Below are 24947 nucleotides of genomic sequence, written 5' to 3' on the forward strand. Positions count from 1 at the left end.
GGGTCTCCTTCAGACCACTAAGGGGGGGGGGGGGGGGGGGTCTCCTTCAGACCACTGGGGGGGGGGGGTCTCCTTCAGACCACTGGGGGGGGGGGGGGGGGGTTGGGGGGGGGGTGGTCTCCTTCAGACCACAGCGACAGAATCAGCTGAGGACGGTCTTTGTGTGTCAGGAGTGTGTTGCCGGTGTTGTGTTGCTAGTTTTGTGTTGCTGGTGTGTAGTGTAGTGTGTGCGTCTGTCAGGGCTGGGGCGTTTCTTTGGCTTTCTTCTTCTCATCGTCGTCACCGAGGAAGAAGAGGGGGAACATCCCCAGGATACAACCGATGGTGATCCCGATGGCCTTACCCTGGGGGGGCAGGGAGACAGGGGGGTGAGAGGGGGAGACAGGGGGTGAGAGAGGGGAGACAGGGGGGTGAGAGGGGGAGACAGGGGGTGAGAGAGGGGAGACAGGGGGGTGAGAGGGGGAGACAGGGGGGTGAGAGAGGGGAGACAGGGGGGTGAGAGGGGGAGACAGGGGGTGAGAGAGGGGAGACAGGGGGGTGAGAGGGGGAGACAGGGGGGTGAGAGGGGGAGACAGGGGGAGACAGGGGGGTGAGAGACAGGGGGAGACAGGGGGGTGAGAGAGGGGGGGGAGACATGGGGGTGAGAGGGGGAGACGGGGGGGGGAGAGACAGAGGGGGGAGACAGGGGGGTGAGAGGGGGGAGACAGAGGGGTGAGACAGGGAGACGGGGGTGAGACAGGAAGAAGGGGAGACAGGTGGAGAGGGTGAGAGGGGGGAGACAGGGTGAGAGGGGGGAGACAGGGTGAGAGGGGGGAGACAGGGTGAGAGGGGGGAGACGGTTGAGAGGGGGGAGACAGGGGGTTGAGAGGGGGGAGACGGGTGAGAGGGGGGAGACGGGTGAGAGGGGGGAGACGGGTGAGAGGGGGGAGACAGGGGGTTGAGAGGGGGGAGACGGTTGAGAGGGGGGAGAGGGGGGAGACGGGGGGTTGAGAGGGGGGAGACGGGGGGGGTGAGAGGGGGGAGACGGGGGGTTGAGAGGGGGGAGACGGGGGGGGTGAGAGGGGGGAGACGGGCGCCTCACCATGTGGGAGCTCAGCCTGGTCTGCCACAGGTCCAGCTGCTCGGCCGACAGGTCGGGGACCTGCATGCCCAGCCGCAGCGCCAGGGCCTCCACGTAGCCCGCCAGGCCCAGCCCCGCCAGGTCCGACACCAGGTTCCCCAGGGCCGCCGCTGGGACAGGAGGGGGGGGGGGGGTCAGGACCAGGGCACCACTGCACTACAGTATATACCGTACTGTATCTCTATCTCGTGTGTTTGGTTGTAGTCTTTTCGCTCGGTTCTCCGTATCAACAGTAGGGCTAGAACCGAGCGGAAAGACTACAACCAACCCCCCCTTTCTGTTTCCGGTCAACGAGCAATGAGTCTCTCAACAGAAATCAATGGATTTAAAAAATGCCCGACAGAAACTGTATTTCGCTACAATACTTGAAATAAAAACAGATGAGGATGTGTGCCTTGCCTTGGGAGAGGGTAGAGTCTACACTCTCTCCAGGCAATGCAGACATCCTGAGTTTAAAGTTGTAAATCCAGGTCTGCTGTGCTTCCTTTGGACACCGTTTTTTATTTTATTTACTATCCAAGTTTAAAAGAAGAAGGAATAATGCCTCAGATTGCACTTTATATTGTTTTAAATTGTTCTAAAAAAAAAAAAAAATCTAAAAAAATTACCTCAAGGACATCTTGAGTTAATTTTTATTTTATGTGGACACAAGCAATATTTTTTAATATTTACTACGCTTAAAGAAAGATTATAACCTAATTTTTCACTTTATTTTGACACATTTGGAGATTTTATTTCAAGTCACATTTGCATTGTTATCTTTATTGTTGTTGTTGATCTGAAAATGATCCGACCCTTGACTCAAAAACCGTGACCCGATCCGAACCGTGAGCTTTGTGATCTGGTGCCCCCCTATCTCCTCTACCATCCACCTGGACCTTTAAAACTGTTTCCTGAGGTGTTATGGTGCAGCCTGCTCACTAAAGCCAGGAGGTAATGACCAATACGTTCTATCCAATATGAGGAGAAGGTGTAGGAGGAAGTGTGTGAGGAGGAGGTGTAAGAGGAGGTGTAGGAGGTGGTGGAGGAGGAGCAGGAGGAGGAGGAGGAGGAGGAGGAGGAGGAGGAGGAGGAGAGTGGAGGAAGAGGAGGAGGAGCAGGAGGAGCAGGAGGAGGAGCAGGAGGAGGAGGAGGAAGAGCAGGAGGAGCAGGAGGAGGAGGAGGAGGAGGAGGAGGAGGAGGAGGAGGAGCAGGAGGAGGAGGAGGAGGAGGAGGAGGAGCAGGAGGAGGAGGAGGAGGAGCAGGAGGAGGAGGAGGAGGAGGTGGAGGAGGAGGAGGAGGAGCAGGAGGAGGTGGAGGAGCAGGAGGAGGAGGAGGAAGAGAAGGAGGTGGAGCAGGAGGAGGAGGTGTGAGGAGGAGGTGCGACGGTCTCACCGGCCATGGTGGAGATCCCGAGCGTCACCCCGATCGACAGCTCAATCTGCGTTCCCTAGGCAACCAACAACAACAGGCGGTGAGGTCATGGTAACGGCTGGAGGGAAATGTGTGACATCATCGTGACATCATCTTACTGCTGCGATCATGATGGCGTTGTCAAGGAAACCAAATCCAACGAATGGGATGGCGTTGTGGAGCAGCACTGTAAACACAACATGACGTCATCACAGCACTGTGTGTGTGTGTGTGTGTGTGTGTGTGTGTGTGTGTGTGTGTGTGTGTGTGTGTGTGTGTGTGTGTGTGTGTGTGTGTGTGTGTGTGTGTGTGTGTGTGTGCACTCACCGTATCTGATCTGCGGCCCGGTTAGTTGAGGTGCTTCTTGGTTTGCTAGACAGAACAAATCAGAACACATTTAACCAGCCTCATGTGATGATAACTAATCGTACTAGTACAACCCTTAACTAGAACTACCCTTAACTACCCAGTCGTACTAGTTCAACCCTTAACTAGAACCCTTAACAACTCAGTCACACTAGTATAACCCTTAACTACTCAGTCGTACTAGTACAACAACCCCTAACTAGAACAACCCTTAACTACTCAGTCGTACTAACTCAACCCTTAACTAGAACCCTTAACAACTCAGTCACACTAGTACAACCCTTAACTACTCAGTCACACTAGTACAACCCTTAACAACTCAGTCACACTAGTACAACCCTTAACTAGGACATATAAAGTAGTTAGTCATTGTACAACAACCCTTTACTAGTCTTACTTAGATTAACAACCCTTAACAACTCAGTCACAATAGTGCAACCCTTAACTAGTCAGTCACACAACCCTTAACTTGAACAACCCTTAACAACTCAGTCACACTAGTACAACCCTTAACTAGGACATATAAAGTAGTTAGTCATAGTAGAAAACCCTTTACTACTCTTACTAGAACAACCCTTAACTAGAACAACCCTTAACTACTCCGTCACACTAGTACAATCCTTAACTATTAATAGAGTAGTTATAAACAACTTTCGTGCCTTCGAATACATGTTTCTGCACTTTACCTTGTAAAACAATGTAGGAGCATCATCTGTTTTGGAAGTGTAAAAGGCGTGAACGCAGCAGGGAAATGTGGGTCACAGCCGGTAGTCACACAAACTACCGGAAGGTACTTTTTAAAACACACACACACCTTGATCACTGGCCAGGGACTCGAAGCTCTGCAGCGCCTGCAGCAAGCGGGTCCTTTCGCCGGGTAGGAGCCGGTGGATGAAGTCCTTGGCCGCCTCGGCGGAGCGGAGCGTCTCCCTCGACTCCTTCCTGCCGTGCGTCCCCATCAGACGGACGGGCACGTGTCGGGGCGCGACCTGGAGCCGACCCGGGGTCAGCCCCAGGACCAGGGCCGGTGTCAGCGGGGTCCAGAGGGCGCCGGCCGGTCGGGCAGCTCTCTGTAGGCAGAGCTTTATCATGGCTTGGGCGGGTCGCTGGTGATATTAAAAAGGTTCGAAGTTGGAACCCGATTGTGTTCCCGAGTCCCGGACCCGGGAACTCACCGCAGTCCTGTTCCTTTTCCCTCGGACGCCAAACCGGTCTTTGAGTTTGTTGCCCTTAATGGGGCATTCAAGCAGCAGTTACTCCGCGTTAGGAAAGGGTTAGGGTAAGGGTTAGGTAAGATAAGGTCCAGTCCGCTTGGATCGACGTCTTAGTGTGTCAGGAATGTCTTGGGGTAAAGTCGAACTCGTCCAACGAGGTCGAAAAGTTCCAAACATGGGCGACAGCCGCGACATCTGACCTTCAGCCCCGCGGAGACGCTGGGCAACGGGGGGCCGGTCCTGGGGGGGGGGGGGGGTCGATCCTGGAGGTCTGCGGCTCCTCAATAGGGTTAAACTCTGTGATCTAGACCCGGAGTCCCTTCACTACCTGCCGCGCCGGTCTCCGCTCGGCTGCTGCTCTATCACGTGAGACGAGGCTCCGCCCCGAGGGTTAAACTACTACGAACAACATTTCCCATGATGCCATAGTATAAACTTTGTGGTTAAAATTACTTTAAGTTATTTAAACGAATACACATTATGTTATATTACTTTATAGTATCTCAGTGTTGATGTGTAATCAAGAAGGGGCTGAAACAAGTCAAGGTTTGAAGGAAGACATGTTGATAAAGAGGCAAATATCAAAGATGATTTTATTTACATAAATCTCTTTAAACAAAAAGGTGCGGTGAAAGCTTTCACCTCCAAAGAAGAAAAGGCTCCATACCTTAGTGTACACTCATTCAACCTCATCCACACCCTTCAGCGAGCCAAGCTAACGCTTCTCAAATCAACGCTTGGAATAACCATGGACATATTGTAGAACGTAATACTACCGTAATACTTCCGCTGCGCTCGCTGATCCTTTCAAAATAAGAGACCCTTCCCTTTTAGGAAGGGAACGCGGTAGAAAACAACTGCGCTATATATACAAATAATTAAATAAAAATAAAAGTCTTATTCTGAACAGTAGGTGCTTTCAGTTTTTGGTAGCAAGTTAGCGTTTTACAGATTGTACCGTCTGTATTGCCCAACCATGATATATTCTATTTATCGCTCCCCTCCCAGTCACAAGCAGGACTCAGTGAACACTGATGAGTGGATCTCACGCACGCACGCACGCACGGACGCACGCACGGGCACGCGCACACACACACACACCCACCCTGCGAAGCCCTTAAGATGAGAGTAAGTTAATCAAACATCCCTGACGTTTCCTGAATCAAAGCTCGGAGTTCAGCAGGAGCAGAGGGGCTCAGTCCGACTCCTCCTGCTCGTCCAGGTACTGCTCCTCCTGGGGCGCCCCCCCGCCCCCGCTCCTCGCGCCCCACTCCTCCTCGTCGTACTCGATGCTGTCGTTGTCCCCGATCTCCTCCTGCGGCTCCTCGGCCCCGCCCCCTCCGGGCTCCTCCCCCGGGGGGGGCGGGGCCGGGGGGCCAGGGGGGCGGGGCCTGCCCAGGGCGGCGGCGGCGGCGGGGGCGGCGTCGCGGTCGGAGAAGGGGCGGGGCGGGGCCTCGGGCTCCTCCACGTAGACGCGCTGGTGGCACATGGGGCAGGAGTCCTGGATGTACAGCCACTTGCGGAGGCAGGGCGCGTGGAAGTAGTGGCGGCAGGGCGTGACGCGGGCGGCGCCGCTGAACTCCTGGTAGCAGATGGCGCACACGTCGCCCAGCTCCCGCAGCGCGCGCCCCCGCGCCTCCGGCAGCGAGTTGATCTTCTGCGCGGCCGAGCGGCGGTGCACGAAGGTGCGCCAGCCGTTGCGCGCCTGCAGGTAGATGTTGAAGTAGGCGTGGAGGCACATCATGCACGCGCGGATCTTGCTGCCGCTCTCGAACACCATGGTGTAGGCGCCGTTGGCGAACATCACCACGCCAAACAGGAACTCCAGCACGCTGCCGGCCGAGCGCACGCCGTACACGTAGTCGTCCAGCCCCTCCCACAGCACGCTGGACACGCCGTCCGCCATGAAGAGGACGTACACCGTCACCGACACCACCACCTGGGGACACATCAGAGCGCCACCCGGAGGTTGAGACCAGGGAATGCTCAGAATGTTCCCTTATCCGATTAGTCGTTCCCGAGGGTCTACATCGATTTTTAACATTTGGACCGTAAACATTCTTTCCCGTTCAAATATACAATTTTCACACAAGTCATAACTTTGTTTCCCTGGTAACGCCCGAGGGTTTGCCTAATTAATTACCCTCCCGTAAGGTTCTTATGCATCGGAAGCGTTGTTCACTCCTCCAGTAAATAGGACGGACCGTAGCTACGACTTGGCAACGGGAGGTATTCTAGTCCGCTCAGCTATGAGCCTGAGAGCTCACGTTATCCATGCATTGTACATATTTATAATTTGAAATTCGTCCCAGCCTGTATACTAGATCAGGGGTTTTCAAAGTGTGAGAGAGTGAGCCCCCCCTCAGAGAAAATAATTCAGCTGAGCCCCCCCCCCCCCACATTTTAAACATCTCTGATCATGGGGGGGGGGGGGGGGGGGGGGGGTATTTGTCTGTTGTGAAAAATACAATTTAATGCATTTTTCACAACAGACAATTTGACTGGGACTACTTAGCAGGTAGTTGTTGTTTTGCGTTTAAGATATTCAGTGATTTCTTGCCGATGATCCATGGCTGCCTCTGTGAATGTCGGCACACATCGAATAATCGATTATTAGGTCACACCACCCACTGATTATTCGACCATGTCAATTTTGAGTTATTCACATCCCTAGTTAATACACCACACAGAGGGGACCCCACCACCTGGGGGAGGAGGGGGGGTTCATACACCGACAACCCCACCCTGGGGGGGGACCCCAGCTAGAGGAGGCACCTTGAGACTGGCGGGCAGGAGCACTGGGGCGATCAGATAACAGTACAGTACTACATGGTGTAGGGTATAGTTAGTAGACAATATAGATAATGTAGAGTATGAGGCAGAGCCAGGGTGGGGAGGGGAGGGTCAGAGGCAGAGCCAGGGTGGGGAGGGGAGGGTCAGAGGCAGGGTGGGGAGGGGAGGGTCAGAGGCAGGGGGGGGAGGGGAGGGGGCAGAGCCAGGGTGGGGAGGGGAGGGTCAGAGGCAGAGCCAGGGTGGGGAGGGGAGGGTCAGAGGCAGGGTGGGGAGGGGAGGGTCAGAGGCAGGGGGGGGAGGGGAGGGGGCAGAGCCAGGGTGGGGAGGGGAGGGTCAGAGGCAGAGCCAGGGTGGGGAGGGGAGGGTCAGAGGCAGAGCCAGGGGGGGGAGGGGGGGGGGCAGAGGCAGGGCCAGGGGGGGGGAGGGGAGGGGGCAGAGCCAGGGTGAGGAGGGGAGGGTCAGAGGCAGAGCCAGGGGGGGGAGGGGAGGGTCAGAGGCAGAGCCAGGGGGTGGAGGGGAGGGGGCAGAGGCAGAGCCAGGGGGGGGAGGGGAGGCTCGGAGGCAGCTCCACACAGAAGGCCGTGACCTCTGACCCCTGAACCTTACCTTGAGGCAGAGCTCCCCACAGAAGGCCGTGACCTCTGACCCACTGACCTTACCTTGAGGCAGAGCTCCACGCAGAAGGCCGTGACGGCGAACAGCCAGGTGTTGAGGGCGTACTGGTTCCACAGGAAGTAGCTGAGCACCACAGGAAGCAGGAAGAGGGCGAGGGAGACCAGCAGCACGGGCAGGTGGCGGCGCAGCGACGGCGTGTGCGAGGCGCTCAGCGACATCAGCACCGGCTCCGTCATGCCGTGGATGAAGTGCAGCACGGCCGTCAGCAGCAGACACATGTTCCTGCTCAGACGCACCTGGGCCAATCACAAGCTCCGTTACAGCACCTGGGCCAATCACAAGCTCCGTTACAGCACCTGGGCCAATCAAAAGCTCTGTTACTGATCGTACTACACACTATAGGACTGGACCAGGTCAGTAGACCAGGGGGGGTCATAGGGGGGTCAGGGGGTAGACCAGGTGGACTACGAGGACCAGGGGGGCGTACCAGTCTCTCGTCGGGGTCCAGGCTGCTGAGTCCGGTCTGCAGGGCCAGGATGAAGAACAGGACCGGGGCCACGAAGCCCAGACGCTTATCCTCCTCCTCCGTGGAGCCTGGGACAGACACATAGAGACACAACTCTATAGAGAGACACTTCTAGAGACACAACTCTATAGAGAGACACTTCTAGAGACACAACTCTATAGAGAGACACTTCTACATATACAACTCTATAGAGACACTTCTAGAGACACAACTCTATAGAGAGACACTTCTAGAGACACAACTCTATAGAGAGACACTTCTAGAGACACAACTCTATAGAGAGACACTTCTAGAGACACAACTCTATAGAGAGACACTTCTAGAGACACAACTCTATAGAGAGACACTTCTACATATACAACTCTATAGAGACACTCTAGAGACACAACTCTATAGAGAGACACTTCTAGAGACACAACTCTATAGAGAGACACTTCTAGAGACACAACTCTATAGAGAGACACTTCTAGAGACACAACTCTATAGAGAGACACTTCTAGAGACACAACTCTATAGAGAGACCCTTCTAGAGACACAACTCTATAGAGAGACACTTCTAGAGATACAACTCTATAGAGAGACCCTTCTAGAGATACAACCCTATAGAGAGACCCTTCTAGAGACACAACTCTATAGAGAGACACTTCTACATATACAACTCTATAGAGACACTTCTAGAGACATAACTCTATAGAGAGACACTTCTAGAGACACAACTCTATAGAGATACACTTCTGTACAACTCTATAGAGATACAAGAATATAGGGATACACTTCTAGGGATACAACTCTATAGAGATACACTTCTATATACACACTTCTATAGAGATACACTTCTAGGGATACAACTCTATAGAGATACACTTCTATATACACACTTCTATAGAGATACACTTCTACAGATACACACTTCTATACTGTATACATATTTCTACAGAAATACACTTCTATATACATACTTCTACAGTTCTAGACTTCTATAGCGATAAACTTCAATAGAGATACACTTCTATATAGACACTTCTATAGACACGTATATAGAGATACACTTCTATATAGACACTTCTATAGACACGTATATAGAGATACACTTCTATATAGACACTTCTATAGACACGTATATAGAGATACACTTCTATATAGACACTTCTATAGACACGCATATAGATACACTTCTATATAGACACTTCTATAGACACGTATATAGAGATACACTTCTATATAGACACGTATATAGAGATACACTTCTATATAGACACTTCTATAGACACGCATATAGATACACTTCTATATAGACACTTCTATAGACACGTATATAGAGATACACTTCTATATAGACACTTCTATAGACACGTATATAGAGATACACTTCTATATAGACACTTCTATAGACACGTATATAGATACACTTCTATATAGACACTTCTATAGACACGTATATAGAGATACACTTCTATATAGACACTTCTATAGACACGTATATAGAGATACACTTCTATATAGACATTTCTATAGACACGTATATAGATACACTTCTATATAGACACTTCTATAGACACGTATATAGATACACTTCTATATAGACACTTCTATAGAGATACACTTCTATATAGACACTTCTATAGAGATACACTTCTATATAGACACTTCTATAGACAGGGGTGCACATAACTTCTTTATAGAGTTACTCAGTTGAGTACCAGGAGTTGGTGTTTGGTACGCACCCAGACATAGCCCCACACGTAACATCGGATCTTATGAAACGTATCCAGTTCCACAGAGGGTTTTTGCGTCACCTTTTTTTTTTATCAAACTGCAGCAGCTCGACCACGGAGCGTTTGATTATCTGACAAAAGGAACGTTGCGATCAGCTGATTTTGTGCAATTCTCCAGTGTGTGCGCAGTGGGTGCACAGCGCACATTTCTTGCGCTTATCATTTGTTTCGAGCCACGGCACATCTTGGTGCCACTTTAAAAAAAAAAAAAAAAAATTCTTCTGCTCCGGCTCCATTTGCCTTTTCTTTGCAAGTGGCGAACGCACAAGAAGCTGTTCAATGTATTTTGTTGTTTCGTTTTTTTATGGCCGTGCATGCGTACTTGCGTACCAGTTATGTGCACCCCTGTCTATAGAGATACACTACTATATACACTTTTATAGAAATACTTCTACAGATATACTTCTACATAGACCCTTCTAGAGACAGACAGACAGACAGACAGACAGACAGACAGACAGACAGACAGACAGACAGACAGACAGACAGACAGACAGACAGACAGCGTACCTATGAACAGCAGGATGCAGAGGCCCAGGTAGTGGGCGAGGGAGGAGATGACGGCGCTCATCCCCAGGACGGTGAGGGTGGAGTCACAGCCGGAGATGACCAGGTTACTGAGGACCTCCCAGAGCACCTCTCCGCTAAGCACCGCCCCCTGGAACCCAGACACCAGGTTAATGAGGACCTCAGAGAGACACCAGGTCACTGAGGACCTCAGAGAGACACCAGGTCACTGAGGACCTCAGAGAGACCAGGCTACTGAGGACCTCAGAGAGACCAGGCTACTGAGGACCTCAGAGAGACCAGGCTACTGAGGACCTCAGAGAGACCAGGTTACTGTTACTCTCCGCTCAGAACCGCCCCCTTGAACCCAGAGTCACATGACCTCACTGCTCTGAGGGGGATGGGCTCACCTGTGAACGGGGGGGCGAGCTCACCTGTGAGCTGGGGGCGGGGCTCACCAGTGAAATGGGCGGGGCTAACCTGTGAACGGGGGGGGGGGGCGGGGCTCACCTGTGAACAGGGGGACGAGCTCACCTGTGAAATGGGCGGGGCTAACCTGTGAGCAGGGGGGCAGGGCTCACCTGTGAACGGGGGTTGGGGCGCGGGGCTAACCTGTGAGCGGGGGTTGGGGGGCGGGGCTCACCTGTGAACGGGGGTTGGGGCGCGGGGCTAACCTGTGAGCGGGGGTTGGGGGGCGGGGCTCACCTGCGCGGCGGGCGGGGCGGCGTCCTCCCTGCGGGCGGCCTGCACCACGTAGAGCAGGATGAGGGCCTGGGCGGCCAGCCGGCTCAGCCAGAAGAGGCGCAGCACGTGGGGCAGCCGGACCCTCTTCCAGGTGTCCTCCAGCAGCAGCTGCAGGCCGTAGATGCGGTACATGTGGCGCAGCAGCAGGTAGACGTAGCGGCCCGAGTAGTAGAGCCAGGGCAGCCGCAGGGCCAGGCAGCCCGCCAGCTGCAGCGCCAGCAGCGCGCCGCAGCCCAGGGCCAGCAGCTGGCGCCCGTCCCCCGGCAGCTCCACCACCAGCCCCCACAGCGGGGCCAGCAGCGCCGCCACCACCAGCGCCGCCAGCGACGACTGCAGCCGCAGCAGGAAGATGTAGCCCACGCCCAGCGCCATCTGCACGGCCGCCACGCCCAGCCAGAGGGTGGGGCCGCTGCGGGGGAGGAGCCTGAAGCCCAGCGCCGTCTTGTGGTAGGCGCCGTACACGACGTCCCGCTGGGCCGTGGCGTGGTAGTTGATGAGCACGCCGGCCGCGCCCACCACCGCCGCCAGGAAGAGCGTGTAGAACTTGAACAGGGCCTTCTGGGAGAGCAGCAGCACCACGCAGGCCGCCAGCACGCCTGGAGACACACACACAGCCGCGGGTCAGAGTCAGGCCTGGAGACACACACACAGCCGCGGGTCAGAGTCACGCCTGGAGACACACACACAGCCTCGGGTCAGAGTCACGCCTGGAGACACACACACAGCCTCGGGTCAGAGTCACGCCTGGAGACACACACACAGCCGCGGGTCAGAGTCACGCCTGGAGACACACACACAGCCTCGGGTCAGAGTCACGCCTGGAGACACACACACAGCCGCGGGTCAGAGTCAGGCCTCGTGTCAGAGTCAGGCCTCGTGTCAGAGTCAGGCCTCGTGTCAGAGTCAGGCCTCGTGTCAGAGTCAGGCCGCGGGTCAGAGTCAGGCCGCAGGTCAGAGTCAGGCCGCAGGTCAGAGTCAGGCCGCAGGTCAGAGTCAGGCCGCAGGTCAGAGTCAGACCACGGGTCAGAGTCATGCCTGGAGACACACACACAGCCGCGGGTCAGAGTCAGGCCTGGAGACACACACACAGCCGCAGGTCAGAGTCAGGCCGCGGGTCAGAGTCAGGCCTCGTGTCAGAGTCAGGCCTCGTGTCAGAGTCAGGCCTCGTGTCAGAGTCAGGCCTCGTGTCAGAGTCAGGCCTCGTGTCAGAGTCAGGCCTCATGTCAGAGTCAGGCCTCGTGTCAGAGTCAGGCCTCCGCAGCCTCATGTTTCACTGCCGGGAGGGGACTATACTTTTCATCTAGTATTACTATACTATTCATGCTCCTACTAGTAATGAGCAGACGCCTACCTCCGAAGGCACTGACAGTGAATTCAGGTCCACAAGTAGTGAGTGACAGTGAATTCAGGTCCACAAGTAGTGAGTGACCGTAATACAGGTTCACAAGTAGTGAGTGACAGTGAATTCAGGTCCACAAGTAGCGAGTGACCGTAATTCAGGTCCACAAGTAGTGAGTGACAGTGAATTCATGTCCACAAGTAGCGAGTGACCGTAATTCAGGTCCAAAAGTAGTGAGTGACCGTAATACAGGTCCACAAGTAGTGAGTGACAGTGAATTCAGAGCCTTCGGCTGGGGCTCAACCCTTGGACCACCCTGCCCAGTGCCCATCATCAGTCATGAATCCCAGACTCCATCAAACCCATAAGAACCCACGGATACTCCCCAGTGGTCAATGATCACCATGACAACATGGCTGTATGGCCCAGTCTGCCCTGTACTCCAGCAGAGTATCACAGCTCTGGCCCCCTCCCTCTCTCTCGTTCATTAGGGTCTGGTTCCTGCACAGTGTCTGAACGCTTGGGGCCGTTGCACCAGGGAGATCTCTCCACTGCTGCGCAGACCGGGCGGGTAGAAGCCTCGGCCCACCGGTCAAAGTCTAACGACCCGGCCTCGGGTGCATGACGCCGTTCACTCAACACTGGCTCTGCTGCAGCCATGCTAACACTTTTAAAACGCAGCAGCGGTGTTGTTCTGAGCAATAAAGTTGTAACCAAACACCTCACGTCAGTTTGTCGTTAGGAAGTAAGTATGTAGTTATGTATAAAGTACAGTTGGTATACAGTACAAAGTACAGTTGGTATACAGTACAGAGCACAGTAGTTATGTATAAAGTACAGTTAATATAGAGTACAGTAGTTATATAGAGTACAGTTGTTATGTATAGTACAGTTGGTATAGAATACAGTAGTTATGTTTATAGTACAGTAGTTATGTTTAGAGTACTGTAGTTATGTATAGCGTACTTTAGTTATCTATAGAGTACAGTAGTTATCTATAAAGTGCAGTAGTTACGGATAGATTACAGTAGTTATGTATTATGTACAGCAGTTATGAATAGAGTACTTTAGTTATGAATAGAGTACAGTTGGTATGCATATAGTACAGTAGTAATGCATAAGTTCCAGTTATTTATAGAGTAAAGTCGGTATGTATTCGAGTACAATAGGTATGTATTAAGTACGGTTGGTATGTATTCGGGTACAATAGTTATGTATTAAGTACGGTTAGTATGTATTCGTGTACTTTAGTAATGCATAGGGTACAGTTGTTTTGTACTTTGTAGCGTTAGCATCTAGTATCCCTCTCTGTTAAGTACACTATGGACGGTGATGGTGCTCTGTTCACTCCGGACCACCAGGTGAAGCCGGTCTGTTCACTATTGACCCCCAGGTGATGCCGGTCAATTCACTATTGACCCCCAGGTGAAGCCGCTCTGTTCACTACGGACCCTCAGCAGGTGAAACCGCTCTGTTCACTACACTATGGATCAGCTAAGAGGCTACGCTAGTCTGTCCCGGTGCTAGCTGTCATTAGCCGCCGGTAGGTAGGCTAGCTGTCATTAGCCGCCGGTAGCTAGGCTAGCAGTGCGTCTCACCCAGGATCCGGAGTAGGACCCGGCCTCCCGCGCCGGCCCAGCCCGAGCCGGAGGGGTCGTAGGAAGAGTTAAAGATGCCGTCGATGATGAAGACGCAGGGGACCCGGAGAGCCACGTCCAGCCCGGCCAGGAGGCGGTGGCTCAGCCGGGCCTGCGGGACCGCCATGCGGGGTGAGGAGCGGCTCCGTCCCGGGGGACGCGGTGTCTAATCCCGGCTGTCTTCAGGTGTCGGGAGCAACACTCGGTAACGAACGCGGGGACTATCCGTCCGCCATCTCCTGTGGTTGCTATGCGAGCAACGCGGAAGTGGTCTCAGGGTTGCCCGGACGTGACGTGTTGACGCGGTGGAGGTGTGGCGCGTGACTCGGTGACGCTCCACACCTCCAGCAGCGTTGGAGGTGTGGACCCAGGGGCCAGGTAGACCAAGGGGCCACGTGAGGGTGGTGTGTGCTGGAGACATACTGGACATATGTCAGAGTAAAACTTTATTTATGTATGCACAAAATAAAGAAATGAACGTGGACCATTTTAGGCTTTACAACAACTCGTTCACAATGCGTTGAGGCTCGATCTCAACCACGCCATTCATTAGTTGATAACTTGTTTACCCAAGATGTGGAGCACATAAGAGCACGGTTTTAGCGGGTTCACAAGGGCGTTATGCAACATGGAGACACATGAAAAGTCCTTGAAGCCTTCTGGAGGGTTCCGGCCGCGGCTCCACCGGTCCTGCAGAACGCACGCCCCTCCTCCTCGGCCCGGGGGAATCGAACCCGGGACCTGTGGCCGTGCCGAGAGCCTTCAGCTGAAGAAGAGCTTCAGTGTGTTGTTGTAGATGGTGGAGGACATCTCCATCACGTCCTCCCCGCGGGCCGCCGCCATCACCTCCAGCACCTGTCTGGAGACAGACCGGACCGAACCGGTTAACACCTGTCTGAGCCGGACCGGACCGAACCGGTTAACACCTGTCTGAACCACACCAGACCGGACCGGTTAACACCCGTCTGAACCGGACCGGACCGAACCGGTTAACACCTGTCTGAACCGGACCAGACCGGACCGGTTAACACCCGTCTGAGCCGGACCGGATCGAACCGGTTAACACCTGTCTGAACCGGACCAGACCGGACCGGTTAACACCTGTCTGAACCGGACCGGATCGAACCGGTTAACACCTGTCTGAACCGGACCAGACCGGATCGAACCGGTTAACACCTGTCTGAGCCGGACCGGACCGGACAACACCTGTCTGAACCACACCAGACCGGACCGAACCGGTTAACACCTGTCTGAACCGGACCAGACCGGACCGAACCGGTTAACACCTGTCTGAACCGGACCAGGCCGAACCGGTTAACACCTGTCTAAACCGGACCAGACCGGACCGGTTAACACCTGTCTGAACCGGACCAGACCGAACCGGTTAACACCTGTCTGAACCGGACCAGACCGGACCGAACCGGTTAACACCTGTCTGAACCGGACCAGACCGGGCCGAACCGGTTTACACCTGTCTGAACCGGACCAGACCGGACCGGTTAACACCTGTCTGAACCGGACCAGGCCGAACCGGTTAACACCTGTCTGAACCGGACCAGACCGGACCGGTTAACACCTGTCTGAACCTGTCTGGAGACAGACCGGACCAAACCGGTTATCTGAAGGTACCGGTCGGGTTACTACCCGTCTGTCTGAAGGGACCATCACTGGTTACTACCCGTCTGTCTGAAGGGACCATCACTGGTTACCACCCGTCTGTCTGAAGGGACCATCACTGGTTACCACCCGTCTGTCTGAAGGGGGGCGGGGCTCACATGATGTGGCAGGGCTCGTTGCGGTCCTTCAGGCAGTGGCCCTCCTCCCACTTCTTCTTGGTGGGGAAGGCGGTGGAGACGAACCTGGAGCCGGCGTGGGACGCCTTCACCCCGCACCAGGGGGCGTCTGGGGACGCATTCACCATGTCACCGCAGCCTCATTCACCATGTCATCACAGCCTCATTCACCACGTCATCACAGCCTCATTCACCATGTCACCACAGCCTCATTCACCATGTCATCACAGCCTCATTCACCATGTCACCACAGCCTCATTCACCATGTCACCACAGCCTCATTCACCATGTCATCACAGCCTCATTCACCATGTCACCACAGCCTCATTCACCATGTCATCACAGCCTCATTCACCATGTCATCAATGCCTCATTCACCATGTCACCACAGCCTCATTCACCATGTCACCACAGCCTCATTCACCATGTCATCACAGCCTCATTCACCATGTCATCAATGCCTCATTCACCATGTCACCACAGCCTCATTCACCATGTCATCACAGCCTCATTCACCATGTCATCACAGCCTCATTCACCACGTCATCACAGCCTCATTCACCATGTCACCACAGCCTCATTCACCATGTCACCACAGCCTCATTCACCATGTCATCACAGCCTCATTCACCATGATGTTATCACAGCCTCATTCATCATGTCATCAATGCCTCATTCATCATGTCATCAATGCCTCATTCACCATGTCATCAATGCCTCATTCACTGGTAGGCGGTAGGGGCAGTAGAGGCAGTAGGGGCAGTAGGGGCATTTGAGGCGGTAGAGGGGGTAGGGGGGGTAGAGGGGGTAGGGGCAGTAGAGGCGGTAGAGGGGGTAGAGGGGGTAGGGGCGGTAGAGGGGGTAGGGGCAGTAGAGGGGGTAGAGGGGGTAGGGGCGGTAGAGGGGGTAGGGGCAGTAGAGGGGGTAGAGGGGGTAGGGGCAGTAGAGGGGGTAGGGGCAGTAGAGGGGGTAGGGGCAGTAGAGGGGGTAGAGGGGGTAGGGGCAGTAGAGGGGGTAGAGGCGGTAGAGGGGGTAGGGGCGGTAGAGGGGGTAGGGGCAGTAGAGGGGGTAGGGGTGGTAGAGGGGGTAGGGGCGTTAGAGGGGGTAGGGGCGGTAGAGGGGGTAGGGGCAGTAGAGGGGGTAGAGGCGGTAGAGGGGGTAGGGGCTGTAGAGGGGGTAGGGGCAGTAGAGGGGGTAGAGGGGGTAGGGGCGTTAGAGGGGGTAGGGGCAGTAGAGGGGGTAGAGGGGGTAGAGGGGGTAGGGGCAGTAGAGGGGGTAGAGGGGGTAGGGGCAGTAGAGGGGGTAGAGGCGGTAGAGGGGGTAGAGGCGGTAGAGGGGGTAGGGGCAGTAGAGGGGGTAGGGGCAGTAGAGGGGGTAGGGGCAGTAGAGGGGGTAGAGGCGGTAGAGGGGGTAGGGGCAGTAGAGGGGGTAGAGGCGGTAGAGGGGGTAGGAGCAGTAGAGGGGGTAGGGGCGGTAGAGGGGGTAGGGGCAGTAGAGGCGGTAGAGGGGGTAGGGGCAGTAGAGGGGGTAGGGGTGGTAGAGGGGGTAGGGGCAGTAGAGGCGGTAGGGGCAGTAGAGGGGGTAGGGGCAGTAGAGGGGGTAGGGGTGGTAGAGGGGGTAGAGGCGGTAGAGGGAGTGGGTGTCAGCGTGAGGCCCACCTGTCTCAATCATCAGCCTCTCTGTAGGAATCGACTTCATAGATTCAATATTGGCCTCCGTCTTCAAGGAGCTTCAGACAGACAGACAGGTATACAGACAGACAGACAAGTATACAGACAGACAGAAAGGTAGACAGATTTTGTGAAGGCGACCCCATCAACTAAAATGTTCACATTTATGTCTCTACATTTACAATGCTGCTCCTCATATCAGATACATTTGGCATATTTTTGTAAATACATTCATATTTTCCTACTTAACAAATAATATGTACTTTAATAATAAGTACAGGAAGTACATCTTTTCCTATCTGTGACCTGATTGGTTGCCCGAGGACGTGACATCACTTCCTCACCAGCCGTTGATGCCGATGTAGAGGTCGAGGTCCACCAGCGCCGCGGCGTCCTGGGCCGTCCCGTCAAACGAGTGCACCTGCAGCCAGGGGGACTTTTACTGTGAAGGCCTGCAGCGAGAGGGACCTTTACTGTGAAGGCCTGGAGCCAGGGGGACCTTTACTGTGAAGGCCTGCAGCCAGGGGGACCTTTACTGTGAAGGCCTGCAGCCAGGGGGACCTTTACTGTGAAGGACTGCAGCCAGAGGGACCTTTACTGTGAAGGCCTGCAGCCAGGGGGACCTATACTGTGAAGGCCTGCAGCCAGAAGGACCTTTACTGTGAAGGCCAGCAGTCAGAGGGACCTTTACTGTGAAGGCCTGCAGCCAGAGGGACCTTTGCTGTGAAAGCCTGCAGCCAGAGGGACCTTTACTGTGAAGGCCTGCAGCCAGAGGGACCTTTACTGTGAAGGCCTGCAGCCAGAGGGACTTTTACTGTGAAGGCCTGGGGACTACAGCCTGGTGTTATTATGACGCAGACTCTTACCACTCCACCCACACAGCGCTCTCTGTTCCTCCTCATCACGTCTGTGGAACAAAACACACATTCAGCATCACGTCAACTGATTGGACAGAGAGGGTTGCTATGGCGACTCACCCAGGAAGTCCTTATGGGAGTTCCGGCAGTGGAGGAACATGGGTAATCTGGTCTCCTCCGCCACATCGAACTGCTTCTCAAAGTACCTGGCAGACGTCATCACTCAAGATATCAGAGATTTAAACCAATTTCCAAATAGTTTTGAACACCACATTTCGGGGTCTTCCCCTTAGGCTAGATATAAAGAACAGGTGAGTTAGCAACAGGTAGGCTACTCCCTGTAGAGAACAGTGCTTTGTTCCGATATCCATACTATCCGTACTTACTAGCCTTAGTTTGAGTAAGTAGGGTGTTCCAATTCAGATCGGGCGAAAATAAGTTTACTGAAAGAACCCGGATGATGTACTCAAAACGGTCAAATCGCGAAGTGTGGATCGATGTACACTTTTCGTACTCAACGGCAGCCATCTTAGCTACGTAGCGAAAGAGGGCGGAGCCAGGCTGAGCCAAAGTCGGCGCATTTTCCTCATAGCCTGCATTAATAGAGTCATTTTATAGCTTTTATAGCTTTTTATAGCTGCTAGGCGTAAAGAGCGGGATGTTCAAAGCGGGATGTTTATTGCGGGGGAGGAGCCGCGGCGGCAGTCGTGTTCGTGATTTCCGCTTAGTGCACCACGGAGTATTCGATTTGGAACAACACTGACATCTGAAAATTAGCGCATAGTGTGAGTGCGGATAGTGCACTACGTTTAAGGCCCCGTTCACACGAAGCCGAAACGGGCGAAACCGTTACGGTTTCGATCTATCCGGTTTCGAAGTATCTCCGTAAAGACGAAGCCAAGCGAAACCGGGTAGATCTGTAGAAACGCTGTAGTACACATTCCAGGCCCATAAGGGGCGCTGCTTCTGGTACAGAAATCCAGAAGAAATTAAATAATAAGAAGAGGCGAGCATGCGCATAAAGGCTGCCCTTATGCGCATGCTCGCATGTGATTTCTGAGACTCCGCGGGCTTAAGAGCCATTGGCTAGGAGGTCGAGGGGTGGGGCGATGACGTCATGGTTTACGGTTTCAGTCGGTTTCAGGCGTACACACGAATCCAAAACGAAACCGGGTAGATTTGAAACCACCTCCGAGGGTGGTTTCAGAAGTTTGCGGTTTCGGTCAGCGGATTCGCCGGCTTCGTGTGTACGGAAGGCCGAACCGTACAAGACCTTTGCGGTTTCGCCATGAAATCGGCTTCGTGTGGACGGGGCCTTAGTGTACTCATGGAAGTATGGATATTGGAACGCAGCACAGGTGAGTTAGCAACAGGTAAGCTACTCCCTGTAGCGAACAGGTGAGTCTCACCTGATCTGAGTCTCTTTGGGGCAGAACTCCAACCTGTCAAAATCTGAAATACAAGAGGAGGAAATTGAAACACACACACACACACACACACACACACACACACACACACACACACACACACACACACACACACACACACACACACACACACACACACACACACACACACACACACCTCCTACCCAGTCCACACTCCCCGATGGCGACCACCTTGCCGGGGTTCTGCTGGGCGAGCTGGGTGAGGCCGGAGAGGTACTGGTCTGCTCCCAGCGCCTCAAACTCACTGCTGCGGGTGGGGTGACAGCCCACCGTGCTGAACAGGTCCTCTGGAGCCCAGAACCACACAGAGAACCCCCGTAGAACATCAACACGGAGAACCCCCGTAGAACATCAACAAGGAGAACCACCGTAGAACATCAACAAGGTGAACCCCCGTAGAACATCAACAAGGAGAACCACCGTAGAACATCAACAAGGAGAACCACCGTAGAACATCAACACTTAGAACATCAACACAGAGAACCACCGTAGAACATCAACACGTAGAACATCAATACGTAGTACCACCGTAGAACAACACGTAGAACATCAACAAGTAGAACCACACGGAGAACCCCGGTAGAACATCAACAGGGAGAACATCAATACGTAGAACCACCGTAGAACATCAACACGGAGAACCACCGTAGAACATCAACACGTAGAACATCAACACGTAGAACCACCGTAGAACATCAACACGGAGAACATCAACAAGAATAACCACACAGAGAACCCCCGTAGAACAACAACACGTAGAACATCAATACGTAGAACCACCGTAGAACATCAACACGTAGAACATCAACACGTAGAACCACCGTAGAACATCAACACGGAGAACATCAACAAGAAGAACCACACGGAGAACCCCCGCAGAACAACAACACGTAGAACATCAATACGTAGAACCACCGTAGAACATCAACACGGAGAACCACCGTAGAACATCAACACGTAGAACATCAATACGTAGAACCCCCGTAGAACATCAACACAGAGAACATCCACACGGAGAACCACTGTAGAACATCAAAACGGAGAACCGTTGTAGAACAACACGGAGAACCACCATAGAACCACAGAACATCAACACATAGAACCACAGAACATCAACACAGAGGGGTTACCTCTGGTCTGGGCCAGTTTCAGAGCCTCCTTGCTGTCTTCTAGACTTCCTCCTGTAATGATGAACTGAAAAGAGAAAATGAAAACTGAGAACATCCGGTCTGATGTCATACTAGTGATACACACACACACAAACATAAATACATACACACACGTGTGTGTGTGTGTGTGTGTGTGTGTGTGTGTGTGTGTGTGTGTGTGTGTGTGTGTGTGTGTGTGTGTGTGTGTGTGCGCACGTGCGCTTCTTCAGGTACCTTCTGTACTCCTGTGCTGACTGCCCTCTCAATGACCTGATCAAAGTCATCTGGAAGGAGAAGATAAACGTGAGGTCATCTAACAGGAGGAGAACATCCACTACCTCCCACCTGTTCAACATCATGACATCACCAGAAGGCTACATGAACTTCAACAGGATGCTATTGCCGCCTTCAAAACACTACGAGTTTCCGGGAGGTTTGGACCTTAAGCTCAGAGGAAAGTGCTTTGAACACTCTGTTGGGTCTGTGTTTTCGCTCCGAGTTTCGTACGGAGGTAAAGCTACCCGATTTCTTCGAGATCACGTCACAATAATGGCTGCCCATATCATACATAGACTAAAGTGAACTCGCAGCAAGCACCAAGAGGCGAAGCTAACACCCATTCTAACATTTGCATCACGATACATTATAGCTTACAATTATTAACATCGCCTGATAAATTCATGTTAAACCGTCGCAGGCAGTTCTAATAACTGATTCATCTGATTCAGCAAAGAAGCGCAAAGAGGTCCCTGGGGGCATCCATACTTGTTGTTGTTATGAAGTCTAGTCTCACGAAGTCACGGGCGTTTCCTGAACACTCCTATTTCGGAGAAGGGAAGGTTTACAGAAAGACAAGCAAGAGCTTCCCAACCTCCGAGCTGTTTTGAAGGCAGCATATATTACATTATCAGGAGGCTATATGACATCATCAGGATGGTATGACATCATCAGGGTGGTTTATGAAATCATGAAATCATCAGGTTGTATGACGTCACGACATCCTCAGGATGGTGTATGACATCATCAGGACGGGGTAGTATGACGTCATGGTGTCGACGTGGTGGCGTCGCAGGTCGCAGTGTACCTGGGTGTTTCTGCTTGCCCCGGTAGAGCCCTCGGAACATGGGGTCGGTGAGGTTGACGCCGATGTCTGAGGAGAGCAGACGTTCTCCATTCAATCAACCGCTCTGAAAGTCCTGCAGCAATGAACTAGTATACTGGTATGAACCAACACTAGACCTGCACTACTGAACTAGTATACTGGTATGAACCAACACTAGACCTGCACTACTGAACTAGTATACTAGTATGAACCAACACAGCACTGTCAGCGGCGACCAGTCCACATGTTAGTCCTACTGGTTATCTCTGCTGATGCATTGGACTTTATCTCTTAGTTCTAGACCATGTATAGTACTTTCTCTGTCATAAGTTCTAGTTATCTATAAGTACAGTACGTTATCTCTCAATAGTTCTATTACTTATCTGCTGTACTCACCGATGAAGGCGTGTAGCGCCATAGTGAGAGCTGCTCTTGTTTCCTATTACCTTAACTGTCATAGTAAATGTGAATGCCGAAATATATCGGATTGGTCCTTATGTTTCCTTCATAAGAAAATATAATTTATATATGAAACTTGAGATAGTAATGGAAACCTATAATGTATGTCGTTCATAGGATAGTATCCCAGTTCTTTCCAATACAACGACAAAGTGGAGAAAAATCCAGACTGCTTTTATTTTGCGCCTTTAGCGCCCCGTAGAAAGTCCCCCACAATGCTCCGCGGCGGGAAGGTGACAGCGGACAGCCAACATGGCGGCGTACCTCACCCACCAGCAGAAGGTCCTGCGGCTCTACAAGAAGTCACTCAGACACCTGGAATCATGGTGCATATTCAGGTGGGGAGTACCGATATAATATATAAAATATATAATAGACATAATATATATATCTAACTCAACACAGGAGGAATGACCTGCCTGTGAAGCTGTTGCCCTTGCTTGCAGCTAGCTGCTAACCGCTAGCCACAGAGGGTTAACTCTACAGACCAAATAGGAGAGGAGTGCATTGGTGGACTAGTTTATATAGTGCCCAGTCTGTGCTCTCTCTCACTCTCTGTCTCTGTCTCTGTCTCTGTCTCTCGGTCTTTCTGTCCATTGGGATTGCGGGTAGTTTAGTGCTGAAAGGTGCTGGTGTTGTGTTGTGTTGTGGTTTGGTGTGGTGTAATGTGTGTTCACTGTGTAGTCTGATCTAATAGTTAGAGGGGGTACTGATTATGCTAGTGGTAAGTTAAGGGTGTTTGTGTTAAGTTAACTGTGTGTGTTCACTGTGTAGTCTGATCTAATAGTTAGAGGGGGTACTGGTTATGCTAGTGGTAAGTTAAGGGTGTGTGTGTTAAGTTAACTGTGTGTGTTTGTGGTTAAGTTGACGGTGTGTTAAGTTAACGGTGTGTCTGGTTAATAGGGTGTGTGTGGTTAACTTACCGGTGTGTGTGGGGGTGGTTAACGGTGTGTGGGGGTGGTTAACGGTGTGTGTGTGTGTGGGGGGGGGGGGGTACGTACGTGTGTGTTGAGTGTGTGTGTGGATAACAGTGTGTGTGTGTGTGTGTTTGGTTAACTTACTGGTGTGATTTTGAGTGGCTACGGTGTGTGTGAATGTGTGTGTTGTTAAGTTAATGGTGTGTGTTGTTGAGTGTGTGTGTGTGTGTGTGTGTGTGTGTGTGTGTGTGTGTGTGTGTGTGGATAACGGTGTGTGTGTTTGGTTAACTTACTGGTGTGATTTTGAGTGGTTACGGTGTGTGTGTGTTGTTAAGTTAATGGTGTGAGTTGTTGCGGTAAATGTGCTAACGCGTTGTGTGTCTCTAGGGATAAGTACAGGTTCTACGCTTGTCTGCTGCGGCAGCGGTTCGACGATGGCATGGGGGAGAAGGACATGGTGAAGGCCACCCGCATGCTGAAGGCCGGAGAGGAGGAGTTCTGGACCAATCAGCACCCTCAGCCCTACATCTTCCCCGACTCCCCGGGCGGGACGTCCTACGAGAGATACGAGTGCTACAAGGTACCGGCCAATCACGGCCTTCCCCGTGCCCACGTGACCGACGCCTGCTGTTTCTGGTTGTTCTACTTCCTGTTGTGTCTGTGTACTTCCTGTAGGCCCCGGAGTGGCTGCTGGACCACTGGCACCCGTCTGAGAAGAGCCAGTACCCGGACTACTTCAGCAAGAGAGAGACCTGGAAGAAACTCAGAGAGCAGAGCTGGGACCGAGAGGTACTGCTACACGTACTACTAGTATTATTACACACTAGTACTATGACAAGCTAGTACTGCTACACACTAGTGCTACAACCATACGCTAGTACTACTACAGACTAATACTACTACCTACTAGTACTACTACACACTAGTACAAGTACTACCATATACTAGTACTACTACTTTCACCGTTGTCCAGAAATACTTTGCGGGTACTGCGTTGGTTTGTTATTATTCCTTCTGTCGACCAATCAACGGACGGCGTGCATAGCTCTAACTAGCTGGCACCCTTTCAGGCGTCTCGGTACCCCAACGGAGGAGTACAGCGGTGGAAATGCGCTATAGTACTACTACACATCAATACTACTACCTACTACTACTACTACTACCTATCCAGCTCCAGGCTCTTATGCCTATGTTGTTTATTGTTGTTGTGTTATTGTGGTCGTGGTAACTGTGACGCTGTGGTTGTTGGGTTGTCGTCATGGTAACCGTGTGGCGGTCCCCAGGTGGCCCAGCTCCAGGCCGAGACGCCGGCCGGCGGGCCCCTCAGCGAGGCCCTCCCCCCGGCCCGCCAGGAGGGACACCTGCCCCCCATGTGGTGGCAGTACGTCACCCGGCCCCGCGAGCGCCCCACCTAGAGCTCCACCCCTCTCCTCCACCCTCCCTCCAGGCAGCAGCTGTCCGGGCGTCCTGTGGAGTCCGACCCGTTACTCTATAAATATAATATTAATAAACCTGTTGATGATGA

At 52.8% G+C, this 24947-nt stretch overlaps 4 protein-coding genes across 5 annotated transcripts; 1 reads left to right on the forward strand and 3 right to left on the reverse strand.

Annotated features, from left to right (window-relative positions):
- Positions 1-197: 197 nt before the first annotated feature.
- Positions 198-4439, reverse strand: tmem65 (transmembrane protein 65). The gene is made up of 6 exons (XM_030346726.1): positions 3693-4439; positions 2840-2884; positions 2632-2699; positions 2495-2549; positions 1082-1230; positions 198-344 (listed from the first exon to the last, which is right to left on the reverse strand). The coding sequence occupies exons 1-6, from the start codon at positions 3967-3969 to the stop codon at positions 237-239; spliced, it is 702 nt and encodes a 233-aa protein (XP_030202586.1). The 5' UTR covers positions 3970-4439; the 3' UTR covers positions 198-236.
- Positions 4440-4667: 228 nt separating this feature from the next.
- Positions 4668-14306, reverse strand: rnf139 (ring finger protein 139). Its single transcript, XM_030346591.1, has 6 exons — positions 13990-14306; positions 11014-11648; positions 10312-10459; positions 7988-8094; positions 7545-7796; positions 4668-6031 (listed from the first exon to the last, which is right to left on the reverse strand). The coding sequence occupies exons 1-6, from the start codon at positions 14153-14155 to the stop codon at positions 5288-5290; spliced, it is 2052 nt and encodes a 683-aa protein (XP_030202451.1). The 5' UTR covers positions 14156-14306; the 3' UTR covers positions 4668-5287.
- A 155-nt stretch (positions 14307-14461) lies between these two features.
- tatdn1 (TatD DNase domain containing 1) lies at positions 14462-22700 on the reverse strand. 2 transcript variants are annotated; one of them, XM_030346714.1, is made up of 12 exons: positions 22443-22700; positions 22029-22094; positions 21179-21228; positions 20927-20990; positions 19940-20083; positions 19758-19800; positions 18469-18554; positions 18358-18398; positions 17836-17912; positions 17480-17550; positions 15804-15930; positions 14462-14887 (listed from the first exon to the last, which is right to left on the reverse strand). In XM_030346714.1, the coding sequence occupies exons 1-12, from the start codon at positions 22462-22464 to the stop codon at positions 14791-14793; spliced, it is 888 nt and encodes a 295-aa protein (XP_030202574.1). In that variant the 5' UTR covers positions 22465-22700; the 3' UTR covers positions 14462-14790. The 2 variants fall into 2 exon arrangements, with proteins under 2 accessions (XP_030202574.1, XP_030202575.1); XM_030346715.1 differs by lacking the exons at positions 20927-20990; positions 21179-21228; positions 22029-22094; positions 22443-22700 and having other exon boundaries at positions 19933-20012.
- ndufb9 (NADH:ubiquinone oxidoreductase subunit B9) lies at positions 22698-24947 on the forward strand. The gene is made up of 4 exons (XM_030346741.1): positions 22698-22843; positions 23810-24002; positions 24098-24211; positions 24706-24947. Exons 1-4 carry the CDS (start codon positions 22758-22760, stop codon positions 24835-24837), a joined length of 525 nt encoding a protein of 174 aa, XP_030202601.1. The 5' UTR covers positions 22698-22757; the 3' UTR covers positions 24838-24947.

The sequence above is a fragment of the Gadus morhua genome, chromosome 22 (genome assembly GCF_902167405.1).
Source record: "Gadus morhua chromosome 22, gadMor3.0, whole genome shotgun sequence".
Taxonomy (NCBI): domain Eukaryota; kingdom Metazoa; phylum Chordata; class Actinopteri; order Gadiformes; family Gadidae; genus Gadus; species Gadus morhua.

What these genes read in the sequence shown, in the direction of transcription:
- tmem65 (XM_030346726.1), bottom strand. Translation starts at nt 3,969, where the DNA reads ATGATAAAGCTCTGCCTACAGAGAGCTGCCCGACCGGCCGGCGCCCTC. An exon ending in GTCCCTGGCCAGTGATCAAG is followed by an intron (nt 2,885 to 3,692) that starts GTGTGTGTGTGT and finishes TGTTCTGTCTAG; the next exon opens with CAAACCAAGAAGCACCTCAA. An exon ending in CCAGGCTGAGCTCCCACATG is followed by an intron (nt 345 to 1,081) that starts GTGAGGCGCCCG and finishes CTGCCCCCCCAG; the next exon opens with GGTAAGGCCATCGGGATCAC.
- ndufb9 (XM_030346741.1), top strand. Translation starts at nt 22,758, where the DNA reads ATGGCGGCGTACCTCACCCACCAGCAGAAGGTCCTGCGGCTCTACAAG. An exon ending in GAATCATGGTGCATATTCAG is followed by an intron (nt 22,844 to 23,809) that starts GTGGGGAGTACC and finishes GTGTGTCTCTAG; the next exon opens with GGATAAGTACAGGTTCTACG. An exon ending in AGAGATACGAGTGCTACAAG is followed by an intron (nt 24,003 to 24,097) that starts GTACCGGCCAAT and finishes TACTTCCTGTAG; the next exon opens with GCCCCGGAGTGGCTGCTGGA.
- rnf139 (XM_030346591.1), bottom strand. Translation starts at nt 14,155, where the DNA reads ATGGCGGTCCCGCAGGCCCGGCTGAGCCACCGCCTCCTGGCCGGGCTG. An exon ending in CCGCCCCGCCCGCCGCGCAG is followed by an intron (nt 10,460 to 11,013) that starts GTGAGCCCCGCC and finishes TCTGGGTTCCAG; the next exon opens with GGGGCGGTGCTTAGCGGAGA. An exon ending in GCGTGGAGCTCTGCCTCAAG is followed by an intron (nt 6,032 to 7,544) that starts GTAAGGTCAGTG and finishes ATGTGTCCCCAG; the next exon opens with GTGGTGGTGTCGGTGACGGT.
- tatdn1 (XM_030346714.1), bottom strand. Translation starts at nt 22,464, where the DNA reads ATGGCGCTACACGCCTTCATCG. An exon ending in GGCGCTACACGCCTTCATCG is followed by an intron (nt 22,095 to 22,442) that starts GTGAGTACAGCA and finishes TGCTCTCCTCAG; the next exon opens with ACATCGGCGTCAACCTCACC. An exon ending in CATCGGGGAGTGTGGACTGG is followed by an intron (nt 19,801 to 19,939) that starts GTAGGAGGTGTG and finishes CTTGTATTTCAG; the next exon opens with ATTTTGACAGGTTGGAGTTC.